Raw genomic sequence first — 22162 nt, 5'->3', positions numbered from 1 at the left:
TTACTCAGCAGCGTCATTCTAGTGAAAAAAAAAAAAGAAGAAAAGAATTAGTCGAAGGAACTATGCACATGCGTATGGCATCATTGCAATTTCCCAAATGTTACCTTTCCAAGATCACGGCTCTTGGCCCTCAGCTTGTTGACCTGAGACTCTGCAATGTCGGCACGCTCTTGTGCCTCCTCCATCTCATGCTGGACCTTTCTGAACCTTGACATGTGAGTGTTGGCCTGCTCTTCCTATGGTTTCAATGGGCCAAATCCACACAGTTAAAGTTACTATGTCATTAAGCTAGCTGGGGATACAAAAACCACTCAATTCAACTTACAGCCTCCTCAGCTTGTCTCTTGTAAGCCTTGACTTTCAGCTGGAGTTTATCCACAAGATCCTGAAGCCTGGTGTTGTTCTTCTTGTCCTCCTCAGTCTATAGATCAAAACATTCACGTTAACATTCATATTCACATTAAAAGACATTTTTTGAGCGACGAGTTTAGTTTTACCTGGTAAGTCAGCTCCTTGACTCTCCTCTCATATTTGCGGACTCCTTTAATAGCATCGGCCCCACGTCTCTGTTCAGCATCAACCTCAGATTCGAGCTCACGCACCTATATATTGCGCATGAAATAATGCACCTGTGTTTTACTCCAGGGAAAGTCATTACTTTTTTTTTTTTTTTTTACATCGAAAGTGAAGCCAGAACTTTTCTTGCACAGTTCATACCCTAGACTCCAGTTTCTGGAGCTGCTTCTTGCCACCCTTCATGGCGAGGCTCTCAGCCTCATCAAGACGATGCTGCAGGTCCTTGACAGTGACCTCCAGATTCTTCTTCATCCTCTCCAGGTGAGCACTGGTGTCCTGCTCCTTCTTGAGCTCCTCGGCCATCATGGCAGCCTGAAATTTTGCATTTCACTCACTGAGTGCAAACCTCTGCAACAGACTTGTGCTTGGACCGAAACCAGCAACGATACTTAATTTTTGTCATTTCTTTTTTTGACATTGTAAAGTATTGCGGAGAACTTTGCCCGGTTCTTTTATCTTTAATTTTTGTGAGGCTGACTGCAGGATTAAACTACTACTTACTGTATGCCACAAAGATTAAGTATACAACTGTGAAGCCTTATTCCGCTCAATGCGGAAGAAGTTCTGATCTATAACAAAATGGTTCTTACTATTATTCTGTTTTACCTGCCCATCTACAAGAAGGACTGTAACAGTTAGACAGTCCTTCTTGTGGATTGACTCTAACCCATGTGACTATGATTGTGTGACATTAGAGTCCTAACCGCTGCCAACTCGATTATGTGTGCCAGGGTGCAAATAGGAAGGATGGTGCAAAGCAAGGATCACAGCAACAAGTGCCAAATAGTCCTAATCTAAAATGTGTAATGTCTACATCGTATTGACACATCTGGATCAGCAATGCTTTGACTCAAATATGACAACAAAGCCAATATTAGCCCATAGTAATTATGGAAAACCTATTTTACTACTACAAAAAATGGTACTAAACAGTTCAAGTTGGGACCAATGGGAACTCACATCGGTGATAGCCTTTTTGGCCTTCTCCTCAGCATTACGTGCTTCCTGAACAGCATCTTCAACTTCACCTTGAACCTGGACAAAGTCATTCTCCAGCTTCTTCTTGGTGTTGATAAGGCTGGTGTTCTGAATAAGAGAAGGAAAAAAAAATTTGATTCATTTTGTATCCTCAAGTGTTTATCTGTAGGTCTGTATAAAACATGTTTGTATGAATTTGTGACCATGTACCTGAGAGTGAAGCAGTCCAACACGTTCGCTTGCGTCAACCAGCTCCTGCTCGGCCACTTTGCGTGATCTCTCTGTTTGGTCCAGGGCGGCTCTCAGCTCCTCGATTTCAGCTACCATGAGGCCATTTCTGCGCTCCACCATGACAACCTGCTCCTTCATGTCTTCCTGTCCTCTAATAGCTTCATCAAGGTGCAATTGGGCATCCTGACAAAACAATAATAATTATAATTTCAAAGCTTACTATCATTTTTGGTGCAATGATGAGAAACCAACCTTGAGTTGTCCCTGGACATTCCTCAGTTGTTTCTGGGCTTCGGCGGCCTGCCTGTTAGCGTGGCTCAGCTGAATCTCCATCTCGTTCAGGTCACCCTCCATCTTCTTCTTGACTCTCAGGGCATCGTTCCTGCTCCTGACTTCAGCATCGAGAGTGCTCTGCATGGAGTCGATCACTCTCTGGCTGTTCCTCTTGATCTGCTCCATCTCCTCGTCCTTCTCGGCCAGCTTCCTGTCAACCTCGCCCTTGACCTGGTTGAGCTCAAGCTGAACACGGAGAATCTTGGCTTCCTCGTGCTCCAGTGCGCCCTGAAGGGGGTTGTTCAGAAGATAGCGCCTTTGATTACCCAAGATTCATGTTCTCTATCCAATTGGAAGAATAAATCCATTACATCACATCGTATTAAAACATCTGAGATATTCAAACGTTATTTTACCTCTGCCTCCTCCAGCGCTGTCTGGATTTCAGACTTCTCAGTCTCAACAATCTTCTTGGCCTTTTCCAGCTCGTGGATGCTCTTTCCACTCTCACCAAGCTGCTCAGTCAAGTCAGAGATCTCCTCTATATGTAAGTAATATATAAAGTCATTTAATGTTCTTCTAAAAAAAAAGATTCAAAGTACTATGAAGTTCAACCACTTTGGGTAGGAATAACTCACGCTGCAGGTTCTTGTTCTCCCTCTTCATGGTCTCCAGTTGGTCAAGTGCCTCCTCATAAGAGTTCTTCATCTTGAACAGTTCAGTGCTGAGAGTACGAGCCTCCTTTTGGGATCCTTCCAGCTCGGCCTGGCCCTCCTCATATTTCTGCTTCCATTCTGCCAAGACCTGGAAATTTTTAGATGTTATCACTAAGTACTTAATTTCACTCAGATATTGTAATTTATTTCCTTCTTCACCTTGTCGAAGTTCCTCTGCTTCTTGTCAAGATTGGCAGCCAGGGCATTAGCTCGTTCCACATCAATCATGAGGTCTTCCACCTCACCCTGCAGCCTCTGCTTGGTCTTCTCCAAAGAGGCACACTTGGCGTTCACAGCTTCAATGGACTCCTCGGCATCCTGGAGACGCTGGGCAAGCTTCTTCCTGTAATGGACAAGAAATTTTTTGGGTTGTAATTTATGTACGCCCAATTAGCAACCGAATTTTAGAGAGGTGTCAAAATGACTTACTTGGCCTCCTCCAGCTCCTCAGTGCGCTGAATAGCATCAGTCTCATATTTTGATCTCCACTGTGCCACCTCGCAGTTGGCCTTGGACATTCCTCGCTGCAGTTCAGCTTTGGCCTCCTGCTCCTCTTCATATTGCTCTCTGAGCAGATCGCAGTCGTGGCGGGCAGACTGAACAGCGTGGGCCAGAGCATTCTTGGCCTGGTAAACAAATAAAGAAATAGGTATTCGTCAGTGTGAAAATTTTCTGTACAGGTATATTTCATCGCCTTTTTTCATTGTTCATAAGTAGTGTATCTTTAAGGACGAGGAGCTTTATTTAGGCTATACCTTCACTTCCTCCTCAACAAGTCGCTTGAGTTCCTCAATCTGTTGAGTGTAGGCCTGCTTGCCCCTGGTCAGCTGGGATACCAGAGCTTCCTTCTCCTCGAGCTGTCGTGAAAACTCACCTGAAAGGCAAATTGACCACGAGTTCAATAAATAATGAAGGCCAATTATAATAGATATAAGGTACTGATGTTTTTGGCTGACTTACCATTTTCAGTTTGCAGTCTTGCCCTCTGTGCACTCATGTCATTATACTGACGGACATTCTCATCGTATTTGCTCTTGAGCTCTCCATACTGGTCCTCAAGCGTTCTGCACATTTTTTCCAAGTTGCTCTGTCAGCAGAAAGAAAAATACCGTGTCCATATTAGTATTAGTATTATTCAGATCAAAATCATTTCCTTTCGTGTATTATTATTGCCTTGGATTTAGCAACAGACTCCATGTTGCTGGAGAGGTCATCAATCTCCATCTTGTACTCGCTCTTCTCCTTCTCCAGCTTCTGCTTGACCCGTTGGAGGTTGTCGATCTGCTCGCCCAGCTCCGCGACGCTGTCAGCCTGCTTTTTGCGGAGAGCGGCCGCCGTAGCCTCGTGCTGCAGGGTGGACTCTTCAAGGTCACGGCGCAGCTTCTGGAACTCGGCCTCGCGCTTCTTGTTCATCTCAATCTGAGCGGATGTTGCTCCACCGGCTTCCTCCAGCCTCTCGCTGATCTCCTCCAGTTCCCTGGAGAGGTCAGCCCTCTGCTTCTCCACCTTGGCCCGGGCAGCCCTCTCGGCCTCAATCTCCTCTTCCAGCTCTTCAATGCGAGCCTAGGTTTAATGATATTGATACTGATGTTTTTCTTTTGAAACAAATGAAGTCTTCCTTTATCAACTCTAATACTTTTACCAGTTTACCTGAAGTTCCTTAATTTTCTTCTGAAGCTGAGCACCAAGAGACTGTTCATCCTCAATCTTGGTGAGGAGCTGGCTCGTCTCAAAGTCTTTCCTTTAAATATAAAAAAATGTATTGCATCATGTTTGTTTTCAGCAGGAATCAACATAAACCTTTGGTTATTATATCTCACTTACTTCTTGAGTTTTTCATCAGATTGTTGTTTATCATTCTCCAGATCCATTATGGATTCTTGAGCCAGTTTCAGATCACCCTCAAGCTTCCTCTTGGCTCTTTCAAGGTCCATACGGAGCTTCTTCTCTTGCTCCAGTGAGCCCTCAAGCTGTGAGATTATATTTTTGTCATAAAGATCTTTGAAACGAAAGATACACTTTAGACTTAATCTTGATTTAATTTTTTCTTACATCATCCACTTGCTGTTCCAGCTTGGTCTTGGCCTTGGTCAGAGTGTTGACTTTGTCTTCCTCTGCCTGAAGATCGTCCAGTGTTTGCTGGTGAGCCTCTTGGAGCGCTTTCTTCTCCTTTGTTAGCTTGGCTATGGTCTCATCTTGAGTTGCCAACTCCTCTGTCAGGTTTTTCACCTAAAATATTTGGATTTGGTTTCTTCAGTATTGAAGATAAGTGCTTTATATACTGTAGTCTATAAAGTAATATGTTTGTTATTTATCTGAAACCTTGTTTTCAGTGGCATGTTTCTCCTTCTCCACTTTAGCCAAGGTGAGTTCCAAGTCATCAATATCTTTCTTCAACTCCGAGCATTCGTCTTCCAGCTTCCTCTTCTTAGCTGTCAGCTCAGCGTTGATTTCTTCTTCATCTTCCAGTCTCTCTGTGGTCTCTTTGAGTTTGGCCTCAAGCTGGATCTTGCTCTTAATGAGCCCCTCGCACCTTTCCTCGGCATCTGAGAGGTTCTCGCCTTCCTACATGCCATTGAAGAAATTGTATATTGATTAGTGTAATCATTTGCATTTAGATCAAGTCTATTCACAGCATGTACTACACTTTCTATTTACCGCTGCTATTTGCAGCTGGAGGTCGTTCTTCTCCTGCAGCAGGGAAACCATTTTCTCCTCCAGTTCTTTCTTTTTGGCCAAAGCAGTAGCCAGGTCTGATTGCATCTTTTCATAATTCTCCTTCATCTGCTGCAATTCTTTCTCAGTCTCGGCACTCTTCAGGAGAGGCTTGACCTTGAAGTACAGCTTCAGCCATGGCCAGTTTTTCACATTCATGAAGGAACGGAGGTTGTACTGGATGCTGAAGATTGATTCCCTGTGGAAGAAAATGCACATTGGCACTGTTTTGTAGTATTTTCTTTAGGACTGCTGTTGTTTATTTTCACGTTCCATCAGAAAACTGTACTTGCAACATATTTTCTTTTCAACTTACCTCCTCTCCATCATCTTAACAAACTCTTTCCTCATTACAAATCCTCTGCAGAGAGCCTGAGTCATTGTGACCAGCTCAGCCAGTTTCTCGTCTCTCATCTCCTCCAGGGTACCCAGCAGACCAGCTTTGAAGAACACCTTGGTGTGTCCAAATCTGTACTGAGTGTGATCCACATCAATGGAGCCCAGCAGTTTCTCTGCAGCTTTCTTGTTGTCAATGAACTGACCCTCAGGGATGACGCTGGCATTCAATACTTTGTATCTGTGATGAGAACGGTCACATTATTATCTTGACAGTACACCCTCTCGTAGGTCTAGTCTATATATGGAAATTTATTATCACCTCTGCTTGAAATCACCATAGAGAATTCTGCTGGGGAAGCCCTTCCTGCAGATTCTGATACCTTCCAGCACACCGTTACATCTCAACTGGTGGATAACCAAGAAGTTCTCCATCAGACCTGGATGCAAAAGATTCCGGTCAGATCTCCTTTTCCCCCCAGTGGTCACAATTAAGGAAAATGGCTCATGATGAAAGCATCTAACCTGGGGTTTTCGATTCATTGGGAATCAAGCAACGCACAAAGTGAGGATGAGTGCTCCTCAAGTTGGTCATCAGCTTGCCCAAGTTCTCCTGTGAAGTGAATTATGACAGTTTTGTTTACAAATATCAAGATGTAATCATGGATACTTTCATTTTTTTATTTCGTCACTGTTACCCTGAATAGAGCAGAGACAGTCTGGAAAGAACCACCCTTCTTCTTTCCTCCTTTCTTTGCACCAGAATCTGCTTTTTCAGCTCCACCATGTGAAGCATACAACATAGCCAGCAGTTTGTTTGAGGCCTTCTGGTAAAGCTGGACGACGGAGTCATTCAGTGGGTCCTTGTTCTTGTCCAACCAGCCATTGATGTTGTAGTCCACAGTACCAGCATAGTGGACCAATGAGAAGTGGGCCTCCGCCTTGCCCTTTGCGGGCTTGGGCTTCTCAAAAGCCTTGGTCTTGCCAAGATGCTGATCATGAAGCTTGTTCTTGAAGGTTGTGTCAGAAGCTTTGGGGAACATGCACTCCTCTTCAAGGATGGAGAAGATGCCCATTGGCTGTTGGAGGAAAGCACGGTCAGTCATTTTGTTGCAACCCCGAGATTCATCATCATGCTCATTGGTCTCACCTTTTCAATAAGCTCAATGCAGGCAGCCAAATCCATACCGAAGTCAATGAATTCCCATTCAATGCCTTCTTTCTTGTATTCTTCTTGCTCCAGGACAAACATGTGGTGGTTGAAGAACTGTTGCAGTTTCTCATTTGTGAAGTTGATGCACAGTTGCTCCAAGCTGTTGAACTATACCACGTGGACATACATCAAATTTAATCCACTGATGTGTTTGTGTATGCTGATTTTAATGTTCTGCAACTCACGTCAAAGATCTCAAATCCAGCGATATCCAGCACCCCAATGAAGAACTGCCTTGGCTGCTTGGTGTCCAACATCTCATTGATGCGGATAACCATCCACAAGAACATTTTCTCATAGATGGACTTACACAAAGCTGACACAGCATTGTTGACCTAGAAATGTAATTTCTTAAGTTTCCACTCATTTAAAAGTTGATTGTCAATGCTGTTTTAATAGTATTTATTTTGATTTTAAGCAGCATTTCTCTGACCTGTGGGACGGTCTGACCTTTGGTCACCATCTCGTTGCCAACTTTGACTCTGGGGTAGCACAGAGCTTTCAGCATATCAGCTGAGTTCAGGCCAGTGAGGTAAGCGATTTTATCAGCCACTGTTAAAGAAAGCATTTACTGTATTTATTATTGGCTTAACATAGGAACACATGTATTATAACCCTTGATAAAGGGTATTATGGGAAAATATTAGAAGACCTACCCTCAGTGCCATCAGGTTCAGCCTGCTCCTCACGCTGCTTCTGCTTGAATTTCATGTTGCCATGGTGCATCACAGCACCAGTCAGCTTGTAGATGCCAAGTTTCTCTTCTGCACTGAATCCCAGGATGTCAATAGCTGTCTGTAATATAACCACAGATAATGCACTTTAATTTTCTTCGCGTGACAACAATTGAGAAAATTTCACTATCAGTCTTTGAATTGCGTACTTACATCTGTTGCAATGAACTCCTCAACGTCATTGATGCTCTTGACGGTAATTTCACCCTGACTGATCATTGGGTAGTCATATGGGTTGGTGGTGATCAGAAGAGCCTCTGGAATAAAATTGAGCAAAGAGATGAATCCGTTTTTATGTTTGAGTGAAGATTTTGTTTCTTTCGATGCGTCGTACCGAGCAGCTCGGGCTTGTGTCCGGTCATCAGCTGATAGAAGATATGGTAGCTCCTCTCCGCAGACAACTGGAAGGTGACACGGGACTTCTCCAGCAGATCTGTTCATTTGTGAGACATAGAGAAATTCAAATGAAGCCAGCGTTTTTTCCTTTGTGCCATTTGTGTGTTTACTGGAAACTCACAAGTTTCAATATCAGCTGAAGCCAGCTTGCCACTAGAGCCAAAGTGGATTCTGATGAATTTACCCTAAACGTATCACCGGTAACATGTCAGTCTGGCGTGTGAACGTGAAGAATTTGAGAGTTCAAGTGTTATCATTTGATGACTTACGAAACGAGAGGAGTTGTCGTTCCTCACAGTCTTGGCATTACCGTAGGCCTCCAGCAGAGGGTTAGCTGCAATGATTTGATCTTCCAGAGAACCCTATCAAGGCATAAGTAAGATTTTTTTTGTACACTAAGTAAAAAGGCTCCACCAAGACACGGGCATGTTATTTTTGTATGGTAGCTTTTTGTCATAATGTTTAATACAATACTTTTACTCACACTTCGATATTTATTCTCTCTGTGAATCATGCATACGCCTTAACCTATTAACTCCCAGAGAAGTATTTATATGTCTTTGCAAAGTCCAGACATTCAATCACATCCACATATTCTTTTTTTTTTCATCAACTATTTAGGTAAAGGAGTTTCTGAAAATAGCTGGCATTGCTGAAATCCAGACACAGCTTCTATGTTCTTCTCTTCGTATATTTTTTGTTCTACCTGAATCTTCCCGGCTCCTGATTCAGCCTTTTTGGCTCCAGCAACGGCAATTGTTGCAAAGTACTGGATGACACGCTTGGTGTTGACAGTTTTTCCGGCACCGGATTCTCCACTGGAGAAGGTAATGATTATTTCAGTGCAGTTTCTCAAAAGTTTTATCGAAAACGTTTGTTTTTTTAGATACTTACGTGATAAGGATAGACTGGTTCTCACGGTCTGGAATAAAAGAAGCGATCAAAAAATCTCAGGTAGCTCTTGTTGTTTTGACATTTTCTTGAATTCATGACTTTGAAGAAAATACGTTACCAGTAAGCATGAACTGATAGGCGTTGTCAGAGATGGAGAAGATGTGAGGTGGAGCTTCAATCCTCTTCTTGCCTCTGTATCCTGACACGCATACTGCATCATACACCGGAAGCCACTTGTAGGGATTCACGACAACGCAGAACAACCCGGAGTAGGTCTACAAAAGAGAACATGAAAGATTAGCATTATCAATACGTTACATGATTAAATGCCGAAAGTAAAAACTCACGTAGATCATCCATGATGCATAACGCTCTTTGAGGTTATACAAGACACAGGGTTCGTTGAGGTGGGTCATCATGGCCATGTCCTCAATTTTGTCGAACTTGGGAGGGTTCATTGGATGGATGTCATCTTCTTTGACGGTGACTGTCTGCATAGGTGATAAAAACAAAGACATCGTTTTCAACGGCGTGGACATCTTGTACTTTCAAAGTCTACAAATAATTGACGTACCTTTCCAGCAACTCCAAGAACCTCAACTGTAGCTTTGCCACCCTCTTTCTTGATGAGTTTACCCTTGAGGTACATTTCATCGGGGTCAACCACAAAGTACGCCGTTTTAGCATCAAAGGGTGTATTCTGAGCCTCGATCCTCTCCTTCTCGGGTTTGCGGAGGTAAATGGCCGCAACCCCAAAGCAATCCATGTCCTTGTCCCCCATGATGGCAGCTTTTCTGGGACTAAAACAAAGATGAAATATTTCTTTGAATATTTGAACTCTGTGAAAGAAAAAAAAGTTGTACAAACAATAACGGCGTTATTTCTGGTATTGTGACACCATACCTTATTTAAACAAGAACGTGGGGCACAGTACTTTGCTGGTGGCCTGAAAATTGTGAAAAAAAACATAATGAACGCATTACTTTTTGCTGCCGGTATTTGGGACTTTTTATGAATATCGTCTTTGTTTATGACGGCCGATAAGAAATCAATTTAAAACTGTCTTGTTTGCAGGATACGGTTTGTTTAAATTTTTAGTTAACTTGACAAAGATTTTGATGACCCTAGGGACACTTGGCTGTTTGAAAACAAACTTAAGTGATAATTAAATAACATTTATGTTATTTTTAAATTTAGGGAGAATTTTATTCACAGCAGAAAATGATTGTCAGCTATTAACTTATTCAAATCATTATTTAATTTTTGACAGACTTGTTCCCTGAACCTTTTCTTAGATACTAAGACTTAGAATATAACAACAAAGATGTATGCTGTCTAAAGTGTGTTTAAAGAAAGATTAAATAAAACCCGACAACATTAAGCATGTCTGAAAAGTTGTTCACTAAACAAGCTTAATTTTTTAAAATTTTTGCAATCCAGTTAAAATGGATCTTTGATGGCTATACCCGGCAATTGCAGTGAAGGAATTAAATGTTCTTAAATGATTTTTTTTTTTTTTTTTTTTTTACTGCAAGTATTGCATTTTAGGCATATGCCAGCGACAGGTAGAATAATTACTGATGTTCAGCCAGCTCAGTAAAAATGCACCCTTGACATCTATAGCCGTCAGTGGCAGGGAGACATTTCAACAAAATGAAACGTTTGTGAGTTTGCATTTATTTATTTATTAGATTCAACGCCAATATTTTCCTTTGTTCCGAAAACGAATACCATCACCAAATATTGGTATTGGTCTCTTTGAATATTAATGTGTTCTATCAGTCTCAGCCCTAAAAAAAAAAAAAAAAAAAACATATCGGTCCATCCCTAATAATTAGATATTAAAACTTGTCAAATAAATTAAAGAATGTTTTATTTTTATAGTCTAATTTTAGTCCTTAGTCTGCATATGTTTTATCTTTATAAAGATTTGTCTTAGTTATATATTATAACAAGCCATAAGGCCTACTGGTCTAAATTCACCTAAATAATTCTTTGCATCACTGCATTTTCAAGTCTATTCACTGACACTTCAAAAGGGGATTACATCGAATCATTCACTCAGAATAGTTTTGAAAAAGTATTTAGATAGACGAAGACCTTAAAAACATACAGCACTAACCTGGGTGAGATGCCTGTCAGTTGTCAGCGGTTGTCAAGCGCTGGCGTTTATATAGGCGGGCCGTGCCAGCTCAGCAGATGAGCACAACTCGATTTGGTCAAGAGACATCCTTTGACACTCGAGCTTTTTGTGTCTGAAGACGAAACTGTAAACCAATAATGTCTGCAGTTACGAAGGTAGAAAATTAGTGATGACACATCCACCATCAAACTAATGATCAGCTTTCTACATTTTATCCAAGCACCTAAAATTTTTGTCCTGTTTGAAAGGTAAATGTCTGGTGTTAAGTTATGATGCTTGATCATGTTCGAGATCATTGAATAAAATGACCTAAATATTCATTGAGTATTGAATATTACAATATTTTTTTTTCATAAAGTAATTTTATAACACTATAATTCGTTGTGGAGGCAATACGATATGCAATACTTGTAATTATCTCACCAGAAACGCTTAAGCCAATAAAATGTTAGGTGTGACAGTAATGTCCGAGGAATGTCTCCAAATAGATGACGACGACTATGAATCCATCAAGCGGTCTTTAAACCCATACTCTGCTCCGATAAATACCGGAACAAATTTAGAATCTGGTTTACTTGAGAAATATTCATTACACGTATTGACAATATGAGCCGCCTTTACATCTGGCAAACAACTTTAAACCTGTCCGCTTGTGGTATATAGTTGCCGAACACTTGTACAACTCACCCGCCTCTAATAAACCCAAATAGAAGACATGAAGTTCAAGCTCTTCTGACACCATCCCTTACAAGGAATTGTGGAACATTTGCCAAGTAGACCTATATTAAGTCCCACTCAGATGTCAAAGATCCTCATCCTTGGAATGCATTTGATTCTAAGGATGATGTTGAGATGGAGAGTGGCTGTCCTCGTAACCTATATGACTGACCTTAATACGCTGTGGGCTCCAAAACTGATTTCCAGCCATCTTAAAAATCTTGGATAAGTATGATTGTTACACGTGTAAATATAAAGCTTGAGTCAACAAAATACTGGCGTATGAACAAGAACATCCTCCATCGAAATGTCATGTCTGCAGGCTATCTGTTCCGTGATTTAGGGATATCATTTCGGCCAAGGCCCACAAAATGGATTTGATTTCTCCCACCAAGTAAAGACGGACCAAGATTATAAATTCACAACATGCTTACAATGCGCGGTGGAGCCAGCTCGTCTAATGTTTATTGAACCGATTACTTTTGAAATGTCTCCCTTAAAACATTAGACAGGATGCTTAACCATCCGGGTCAGAAGGCTTAAGCGATACATTTCTTTAGCGATTCTTGCAAAGAGAGGGATGTGTTATCAAGGATACCTGAATAATAGAAACCTATGACTTTGTCGACATAGATGTATTGTAATCAACATTAACTCATCCCAAAGATGTAATTATATGTCTATACACATTTACAGAGGCCCGACATTAAATCCTATTCACTCATTTAGAGTATTTTTAAATCCTTTTGCACAGAATCAGATAAGTGCACTTGAACAGTCGGGTAGGTTTGAAACAAAAGTCATATCAAAATCTATAACACCCATCTATGATTTTATTTGAAAGATATTAATTTAATCATTTTTGATTCCGTGTTTTAAATTTTTTGTTTTGAAAAAGGTGAATTTTGCTACATTTTTTTTTATGTTGGATCCCACTTTATCATGCAAATTAACATAATGACAAGTCTGGTATAAACAATATACATTGAAGAGAATGTGTCCCGTAAAGGCTTTTATTGCAGACTTGAGTCAAAATTCTGTACCTATTAAATGTGGCAGATGACAAGTAGGGAAAGTGATTATTTATACAGTGGAAAGCTCTATACATATAGATAATGATCCTCTTTATTCTTGTATGGGTGCTGGATTTCAGAGATGCTGAGAGCCAATGTCAAAGGATGATGTATAGGAGCAAGTGGGTAAGGGAGTGCCTCCTCCTATCTATTTTTGGACACTTGGCATCCATTTAGTTCAGTTTTTTTCTTTGGAGTGATTGTTCGCATGAATTCATTCTAGAATATTTCTCGCAATGATTGTGTGACGATTAAAGGCATTCAAATATTTTGTTTGGATTCCTCACATTTTTTTACATGCATCTTCTTCCACATAATTCATCTGAATCATATCATTCTAATTTCAACATTACACAATTTTTTTTTCCTCTGAATCATTCAGCAAAACGGTTGCTTCATTCTCATTTGAAATTTAAAACTTTCCGCTCAATGTTTAGCTAATTCACTTCACCCTGTGAACTATTTTGAACATATCAAACTTTTATGAACCACACATACAAATCCTCAATCATTAAATATGGAGTGTTAAATGCTAAATGTTTACTTTTTTTCGTTTAGCGCTTCAGCCTTCACACTCACTTTCACTATAAGTTGTAAATGTCTGATTATATTTGGGTTTCAACAGCCAGGTGCAACGTAACTAGACGGGTTAGAGGTCAGGTGACTACTTTCAGATGACATTTAACATTTGACCTAAGCAACCTTTGGCCCGACAGTTTGAGTAATTGCGAACACAAGTCTGGTTTTCCCTTCCCTTATAAAGATTATACTAACGCTGATTGATTGGAAAATTGTATATTTTTATCCACAACAAAAATACTCGACAAACAGCCAATTTATTCACCAAATTTGAGTCCTTAATCATTTTATCCGAAACAAAGTTTTACATTTTCCCCGAAAAAAATATGCAAAATATAAAATTATACTTTAAAATAATATAAAGTATTAAATATATATATATAAAAAAAACATGTGCCAGAAATAATTATTTTAAATGCATGAATGGACGTTTAATATAGGAACACAGTAAAAAAAAAAAAAATACGGATTCATGTTGATTAAATCTAAGTATTTTTAATTGCTCTTTCGATACAATAGAATGAGAGATTTTCTTAAAAGACTTGTTTCATGAGGCAATGAGGAAGGGGGAACACGGAAGCACTGGTTATTGAGTGGCTTTTTACTTTCAGAAATAGTATTGATTCATTCAAAATATTTACGTCTACGATAAATATTATCATAATTTAATTATAATAACTATTGTTTTTTAAATTTTTTGAACCTTTTGGGATGCAGGCTAAGATTTTACGACAGACGGGAACGCTTGACGGTTGTGTCAAATTCACTTGTATTATTGGCTTACAACTGTATCACGTGACCATCTTGTCGTCTGATACACGCTGGGGCAAAGCTATCAAGCTAACTTTAGCCAAAGCGAATAGTTCTCATTTATACTGTACCCACCATTTGCCGTGGTAGAAATGCCGTCGGTAAATGGAAAACAGGATCTTATCTTTGTAAGTTTTCATCCCATTACGCCAGGTATCTAAATATACTTGAAACGTGTTGTTTGCTAAGGCTAACATTTGCTCGAGTGCTAGGCTTGCTAGTTGTGTTAGCGTCGCTGGTGAAAATGATGTCATGAACATTTTTGCATGACCGCAATTTAACTGTCGATTATACCTGCTTTTGTTACGTTGTGAATAATTTATCTAATCAATATATCCTAAATTGAAACATGGAAAGAAGATCGTACAATTATGGAGATTCATCAAGTGCATTTTGGTTTCCCGCTTTATTAGGAGGACGAAGATCTGCCATATGAGGAGGAGATTATCAGAAATCCATATTCAGTCAAGTGCTGGATGCGTTACATCGAGTTTAAACAGAATGCACCAAAAGCCGTCCTTAACATGATCTATGAACGAGCTCTGAAAGAGCTACCTGGGAGGTAAATTATTTTCATAGCTGTACAGAATTGCTTGTTCATTTATTTTTATTGTATAATAATACATACGTTTTCGTCCAGTAGGAAAGGATGTGGTGTGCTAACTTTTTTAACTATGCTTTCCAACAGTTACAAACTATGGTACAATTACCTGAGGGAGAGGAGGAAACAAGTGAAAGGAAAATGTATAAACGAACCAGTGTATGAAGAAATCAACAACTGCCATGAAAGAGCGTTGGTGTTCATGCACAAGGTGAAAACTTGATAAAAAAATGACAAATACTGGATTTAACTTTTTTTTTTAAACAAAGAAGGTGATTACTAAAATTGTGCATATGTCTGCTGTGATTCCAGATGCCAAGGATCTGGACAGATTATTGCATGTTCCTGGTGTCGCAGAGTAAGATCACCAGAAGTCGGCGATCATTTGACCGTGCGCTCCGAGCCCTTCCTGTTACTCAGCATCCACGCATCTGGCCTCTCTATCTTCGTTTTGTCCGAAGCTTGCCCCTGCCTGAGACGGCCATACGAGTGTACCGTAGATACCTCAAGGTAGTGACAGGCAAAAAGGGGTAATAGGTGTTGCATTTGTTGTTTTATAATGTTAATGTTTATATCCAGCTTTCTCCAGAGAATGCAGAGGAATACATTAAGTACTTAAAGTCTGTTGGCCGCTTGGATGAAGCTGCTTTACGTTTAGCAGCTGTTGTCAACGATGAAAGCTTTGTGTCCAAAGAAGGCAAATCAAACTACCAGGTAAGTCTTTTTTTCCCTCCATTCCCTGGAAATTGATAGAAATATTTTACACACACATGAAAAATGTGTAATTATGTATTTCTCGCTGCAGTTGTGGCACGAGTTATGCGACCTGATTTCACAGAACCCCGACAAGGTGACTTCTCTAAATGTTGGCGCCATCATTCGTGGTGGACTCACTCGTTTTACGGACCAGCTGGGCAAACTTTGGTGCTCCTTAGCTGATTATTACATCAGGAGTGGCCTCTTTGAAAAGGTTTGGAAACAAGTATCTATTCACAACTCTGAATATTGTATACCGTTCGTTTTCAAAAGGCGGTACGTGAGATTTTAACAGTGTTTCTGTTGGCATCAGCAAATGTAATTTAATGCTTATTAATGCTGTGACTAGATTAGTACATTTTGTTTTCAAATTACCATCATCAACTGGAACAGGAAACAGCTGATGCATGTGTCTCATGGTAGAATGGTATGACACAATATAACAGAAATCATATATATATATATATATATATATATATATATATATGAGGAAACACAGCAAGCACGTTCGGTGGCAAGAACTTTCTTTTTGTCTTCTAGGCTCGGGATGTGTATGAGGAAGCTATTCTTACTGTGGTAACAGTCAGGGATTTCACGCAAGTCTTTGACAGTTATGCTCAGTTTGAGGAGAGCATGATTGCAGCCAAGATGGAGACGACTTCCGAGATGGGCCAGGACGAAGAGGGTTGGTGTCGAGTGGTCGTAAGACGACAACCTCCCTCCTTGACTCTGTCACGCTTGCTCATTCTACTATGTCCTTCACTCTCCAAGACGACATCGACCTAGAGCTTCGACTCGCCCGCTTTGAAGAGCTGATTACGCGGCGACCGCTTCTTCTCAACAGTGTGCTGTTGCGCCAGAACCCCCACAATGTGCATGAGTGGCACAAACGTGTTAAACTGTACGAGGGCATTCCACGACAGGTGAGTTTTTTACTTTTTATTCAAACTGGAGCTCAGTCTTAGACGAAACATACATTCATAAGATGTAAAACACAGGATCTTAACTTTTTTTTATGAATTCTGACTATAAATTTTACTTTGAGTCAAGTTTGTTTAGCTCTGAATCACCAAAATGTCAAAGGGCTTCACAGTATAAGAGAAATCAGAGATAGCATCTGACAACATCACAAATATGCAACGGCATCCCCTAAACGAAGCTCCCAGAAAAGGAAAGAAAAACTCAAAAACCCCATCTGGGGAAACTAGGAAACCTTCACTAGTGGGAGGAGCCTCGTTCCAGGCTCAACAGGTTGCGCCAGATGCCAAACTTTAAACTTAAACTTTCAAATCTAACAAATAATCAGAATTTTGATTTTTTTTTTTTTTTTTTTTTTTAAGTGAGAATAAGCCAGAATTCATGGAAGTGAGAATTTAGACTTTAAAGCGAGGATTCTATTACTCAGAATTTAGAATTTTTTTGGTCAATTTTGACTTCAAACTGAGAAATTTGAGAAGTCAGAAACCTCAGGGAGTTTTGAAAATAAAGTCAGAAGTCATTAAATTTAAATGTAGTCTTGTCACAGTCAGAATTTTGACTTGTGAAAATTCTGAAAAGTGTAAAATTCTCATGAGGTAGGGTTCTGGCTACTCTGAAATCTCATTTGGTAGACTTTTGTTTACAGTGTAAAATGTGATGTCAGAATTCTCACTTTAAAGTGAGAAATTTCAGAATGAAGTAAGAAATCTGAGATTTAAGTGAGAATATTGTCAGAAATCTGACTGCAAAGTGAATTGTTACTTTAAAAGGAGAATTCTGAGCTAAATGAGAATCCTGCTGATCTTTTTTTCCCTCAGGCCTTAATTCTCTTCTGTATATTTAATTTCAACAACATCCATCTTGATTTGATAGCATATGTCAAGATTCCACTTATCCTCAAAGTTTAAAATTGACTTAGTGCTGCAGAACATCAGCACCATTTTACTCATCCATGATGTACTTTCCGTCCACTGTGCAGATCATCAACACGTACACAGAGGCGGTGCAGACAGTTGATCCCATGAAAGCCACTGGCAAGCCACACACGCTCTGGGTCACCTTTGCTAAATTCTATGAGGACAATGAGCAGCTGGATGATGTAAGTACTCACTGAGACGTGCTCGGTGGACGAGCTGTAGGGGTAATACTTTCAATGTTTTGCGTGGTTTAGGCCAGGACCATCTTTGAGAAGGCCACCAAAGTGAACTACAAACAGGTGGACGACCTGGCCGCAGTTTGGTGCGAATATGGAGAGATGGAACTCCGGCATGAAAATTACGAGCAGGCGCTGAGGATACTGAGGGTAAAATGTCAAGAATTTGTTGTGCCCTGCAAAAGAAGCACATTTTTTTGTTTTGTTTTTGTCCTTTGTGGAAATCCTAGCCATATTGAAGCTTTGATTTATAGCAATTGTTTCGCTATCACTCGCCGCTTACTGTTCATATTTATTATGTTTTTTGATGTGTTTAGAAAGCCACAGCCATCCCATCCAAGAAGGCTGAGTACTTTGATGCCTCTGAGCCGGTCCAAAACAGAGTCTACAAGTCTTTGAAGGTCTGGTCCATGTTGGCGGACTTGGAAGAAAGTCTCGGCACGTTCCAGGTGTGTATCTGCGTGTTTTCTTTTCAGATTTGTCTTTTGTAAATTGCTACTGTTATGTGTGTTTGTGTGAGTTGCAACCAACTACTCTCTGGGTCCAGTCCACAAAAGCGGTGTATGATCGCATCATTGACCTGCGCATCGCCACGCCGCAGATCGTCATCAACTACGCCATGTTCCTGGAAGAGCACAAATACTTCGAGGAGAGCTTCAAAGTAAAAACACTACAATGTCGATCTTGTATATTTTTGGCTTATTGATCAATGTTTTTATTGTATGTTTGTTGTTGTTGGTTTCCAGGCGTATGAACGCGGCATCGCCCTCTTCAAGTGGCCAAACGTTTATGACATCTGGAACACGTACCTCACCAAGTTCATTGACCGATACGGAGGCAAAAAGCTGGAGAGAGCCAGAGATTTGTTTGAGCAAGCTCTGGATGGCTGCCCCGCTAAATTTGCTAAGAGTGAGTAGCTTTGTTGAAAATCATCAATCATCATCCAAATTGTATGATGCTCATCCTGCGTGGTGTTCCAGCCATCTACCTGCTTTACGCCAAGCTGGAGGAGGAGTACGGACTGGCACGGCACGCCATGGCTGTTTACGAAAGAGCCACGGAGGCGGTGGAGAATGAAGAGAGACACCAGATGTTTAATATCTACATCAAGAGGGCAGCAGAAATATATGGCGTCACCTACACCAGGGCCATTTATCAGAAGGCCATTGAGGTACTTTCAATTATTTATTTTTTTTTGTCATTCTGCATGATTAGAATGTTAATCGATTTAGATCGAACGGATCCTTTTAAAGAAGATTTAATTTACGCTTGGAAAATATCCTGTGCTAAATGTTTAGACGACAATAAGTCTACAGATATTCAATTGTTAAATGTAGTCTTTTTTTCTTTTAAATAAATAGCTCTTCACAGCCTGTGCATAACTTACTTTAATGCAAAAAAAAAATGTGGTTAGTGAACCCACCTTGCATTCTGCCACTTTTGCAAATCCTCAATTTCATGCTTTAGCTAATTTTCAAATTGCCTGTTAAAAGCGATTTTTAAAATGACAAATTATCAAAATGTAATTTATTGCCCAACCCTATCGATTCCTATGGATATTTTATTAACTGTGTATCCCCAAATAGGCCCATGTTATTGTATTTGCTCGGTATGCTCAATCCCATGTATGTTTTTTTGTTGTTGTTGTTTTTAAAGATTGATACCCATATGAGTACTCAACTCCTGGGTAGTCGCCGATTAAATACAAGTACCGATACCAGTAGTGGTTTTAACATACAAAATTTAACACAAAAAAAAAAGAGATCATTTTTAAGAAAGCCCTACCTACTCATTTGAAGCATTTCTTTCAAATGTCATCTTACTAATGTCAATTTCCTAAAAGAAAGCTGCAGATACTAGTATCAGCTGCCGTTGCAAGTACCTATACCTTGAAATCAGGTCTGTCATCTGCCCGATACTGATTACATCCTCTCCCCCCAGGTACTCCCTGATGAGCATTCCAGGGACATGTGCTTGCGATTCGCAGACATGGAGAGCAAATTGGGTGAAATCGATCGGGCCAGAGCCATCTACTCCTACTGCTCTCAAATCTGCGACCCCAGGGTAGGAGCAAGCCTCTTAATGCCCAGTGTTACTTTCTCACATATGATTTCCTCAATGGATTTCATTTCATTTCTTCTTCATTTCTCCACCCAGGTCACAGCTGTATTCTGGCAGACATGGAAGGAATTTGAGATCCGTCACGGAAACGAGGACACCATTCGAGAGATGCTCCGGATCAAACGCAGCGTCCAGGCCACTTACAACACTCAGGTCAACTTCATGTCGTCGCAGATGCTGAAGGCCACGACGAGCTCCACGGGCACCGGTAAAGACGGGCACTTCTGGTCCTTGGGCCGGATCAGTAACTGATCATTCCCACTTTTTTGTTTGTGTCCAGTATCAGATCTTGCCCCAGGCCAGTTGGGAATCGACGACATGAAGATGTTAGAGCAGAAAGCGCAGCAGCTTGCAGCCGAAGCAGAGCAGGATAAACCCAAGCCAAAAGAAAAGATTCTGTTTATTAGGTCTGCTTTTCTTTTCTTTTTTTTTTTGTTTGCCCTTAAAAATTCAAACTGTATGCGAATTGAACCGATTTTTTTGCAGGAGTGACGCATCTCGTAGCGAGTTGGGTGAGCTGGCCAAACAAGCCAATCCCGATGAGATTGATATCGATGACGAGGATGAAGACGATGGCCAAGGTCCGGAGGGTAAGTGACACCACAGGCTTCGTGTGTTTGTTTATAAGCTTGAATTTCATTCAAGAAGCATGCTATTGTTGCTCCCCTTGTCTTCACATTTTCAGAGGTGCAGCTGGAACAGAAGAGCGTTCCCACAGCTGTCTACGGAGGCCTGAAAGATGATTGAGCAAACTTTCTCAAGAACACTTATTGACCTTTGGAGCTTTGTAGTCATTTATCTCATCATAAAATATGCTTTTATGATTTTGTGTATGTTCTTACATTCACTCCTGAGATGTGTGAGGACAGTTGATTTCATGTTTTGCCTGCAGAGTGTAAGTTGCACTTCTTAATGATGACCAGAGGGGGGCAGACGTTCTCAAGTTTGTGCTGGAGCAGTTGCTCGGCGAATACAGTAGTTGTTTGTGTACATGGACCTGTCATACAATATTTTGTTTAGTCAGTTAATCAAAAAGGAAAAATTTGTACTTATATATTTGCATAATGTCCTGAAGAATTAAGACAATAAAAACTGAAAACAAAAGGAGTCCCATACAAAAATGTTAACCAATACAGTGTATTGGGACTTTTCAGTGGCAAGACGACATATTGCATCAAATGTATGGTTTTTTTTGTTTATTTTTGTTTTTTAACATTAAGCTAAGATTATCACATTCCTTAGGTGAACATTCTACGTGGGAGGGAGGTACTTTGTACTTTTCCAAAGATATCAACAAGTGGAGAAATATTTTCATAATTAGATTAACATTGCTGGACCGTAATCCTCTTAGAAAAAGTTACTGCAGTAAGAATGCATGTGATGAGGCAATCTTAGCATTTGCTTTCCTTTGAGGATGGTGCTAGTGGAAACAAGATTTCAGAGCCACTTAAAGAAATATAGTGACAAAATTATGCCAGTTTAATAGCTTTAGAATTCATTTGAATTGCTCTAAATAGAAGTTCTACAAACTGGGATCATTGGAAATTTGGATAGTAAACAGCATACCAATGATAAAATTATGAACATAAGAAAAAGTGTCTTTTTTTTAAGACAATGGGCCGATAATTACGCGAATCCAATTCTAATTTTCACGACCAAAATATGTATTATAAAAATACAAAAGTACAGTAAAATATGTTAAAAAGAAATGACTTAAAATATTTGTTACAGCAATAAAAGTAATTTTTCACGTACAATACCCTTAAAAAAACTGCATTTTTTTGTCGACGGAGTGATGTCACGTGTCCTGGGGTGCAGGTAACGACCAATCACGGTTCGCCTCATGTTATTTTTTTCTCGTTGGGGGTGCACGTGATTGGTTGTCACCTGCCGTTTTCAGTCGATAACAATTAGCAAAACGTGTTTATTCGTAGATATTAATTGTGCATATGTCTAGATGATAGGCATTTTAATGATTATAAAAAAAAACTATTATCTTACTGCTCAAAATTGCTTCACAAATGTAAAAGTACCAGCATGACCAATGTATTAATTTGACAAACCTGCTAGAATTGTCTTTTTTATGGGCATAGGCCCTGATATTACAGGATTTAAATCCTGTCTTTCGAGAGCAAACGGTGTAAAAAAAATCTACTCAATGGAGCGACA

The 22162-nt window shown here is 40.1% G+C and overlaps 2 protein-coding genes across 2 annotated transcripts; one reads left to right on the top strand and one right to left on the bottom strand.

The window, feature by feature from the left end:
- LOC148410366 (myosin heavy chain, fast skeletal muscle-like) lies at positions 1-9843 on the bottom strand. Its single transcript, XM_088437816.1, has 37 exons — positions 9637-9843; positions 9410-9553; positions 9181-9337; positions 9063-9090; positions 8875-8986; positions 8438-8530; positions 8290-8353; positions 8107-8205; positions 7926-8029; positions 7695-7833; positions 7472-7590; positions 7224-7373; positions 6943-7146; positions 6524-6904; positions 6351-6438; positions 6148-6265; positions 5806-6066; positions 5433-5688; positions 5112-5339; positions 4827-4913; positions 4599-4744; positions 4425-4515; positions 3948-4337; positions 3735-3861; positions 3530-3648; positions 3204-3400; positions 2934-3117; positions 2674-2862; positions 2475-2597; positions 2038-2346; positions 1765-1968; positions 1537-1662; positions 718-888; positions 498-602; positions 326-421; positions 105-236; positions 1-18 (listed from the first exon to the last, which is right to left on the bottom strand). Exons 1-37 carry the CDS (start codon positions 9841-9843, stop codon positions 1-3), a joined length of 5766 nt encoding a protein of 1921 aa, XP_088293942.1.
- Positions 9844-14358: 4515 nt separating this feature from the next.
- xab2 (XPA binding protein 2) lies at positions 14359-21097 on the top strand. The gene is made up of 19 exons (XM_088436585.1): positions 14359-14512; positions 14798-14946; positions 15073-15196; positions 15298-15495; positions 15565-15699; positions 15791-15955; positions 16282-16426; positions 16513-16664; positions 17699-17818; positions 17891-18022; positions 18190-18321; positions 18420-18533; positions 18619-18781; positions 18853-19043; positions 19814-19936; positions 20030-20201; positions 20274-20400; positions 20480-20583; positions 20679-21097. Exons 1-19 carry the CDS (start codon positions 14477-14479, stop codon positions 20738-20740), a joined length of 2544 nt encoding a protein of 847 aa, XP_088292711.1. The 5' UTR covers positions 14359-14476; the 3' UTR covers positions 20741-21097.
- Positions 21098-22162: the final 1065 nt, after the last annotated feature.

Source organism: Hippichthys cyanospilos, chromosome 16, assembly GCF_059441005.1.
Source record: "Hippichthys cyanospilos isolate Australia breed blue-spotted pipefish chromosome 16, RoL_Hcya_1.0, whole genome shotgun sequence".
Lineage (NCBI taxonomy): Eukaryota > Metazoa > Chordata > Actinopteri > Syngnathiformes > Syngnathidae > Hippichthys > Hippichthys cyanospilos.
The sequence above is the reverse complement of the archived record's forward strand: the minus strand, read 5'-3'. Positions and strand labels throughout refer to the sequence as shown.

Coding starts and splice junctions, on each gene's coding strand:
- LOC148410366 (XM_088437816.1), bottom strand. CDS start 9,843: ATGGGGGACAAGGACATGGATTGCTTTGGGGTTGCGGCCATTTACCTC. Junction 4,338..4,424: donor AGAAAATTAAGGAACTTCAG/GTAAACTGGTAA, acceptor CATTAAACCTAG/GCTCGCATTGAAGAGCTGGA. Junction 603..717: donor TCCAGAAACTGGAGTCTAGG/GTATGAACTGTG, acceptor CGCAATATATAG/GTGCGTGAGCTCGAATCTGA.
- xab2 (XM_088436585.1), top strand. CDS start 14,477: ATGCCGTCGGTAAATGGAAAACAGGATCTTATCTTT. Junction 15,700..15,790: donor AAGGCAAATCAAACTACCAG/GTAAGTCTTTTT, acceptor TTCTCGCTGCAG/TTGTGGCACGAGTTATGCGA. Junction 15,956..16,281: donor GGAGTGGCCTCTTTGAAAAG/GTTTGGAAACAA, acceptor TTTGTCTTCTAG/GCTCGGGATGTGTATGAGGA.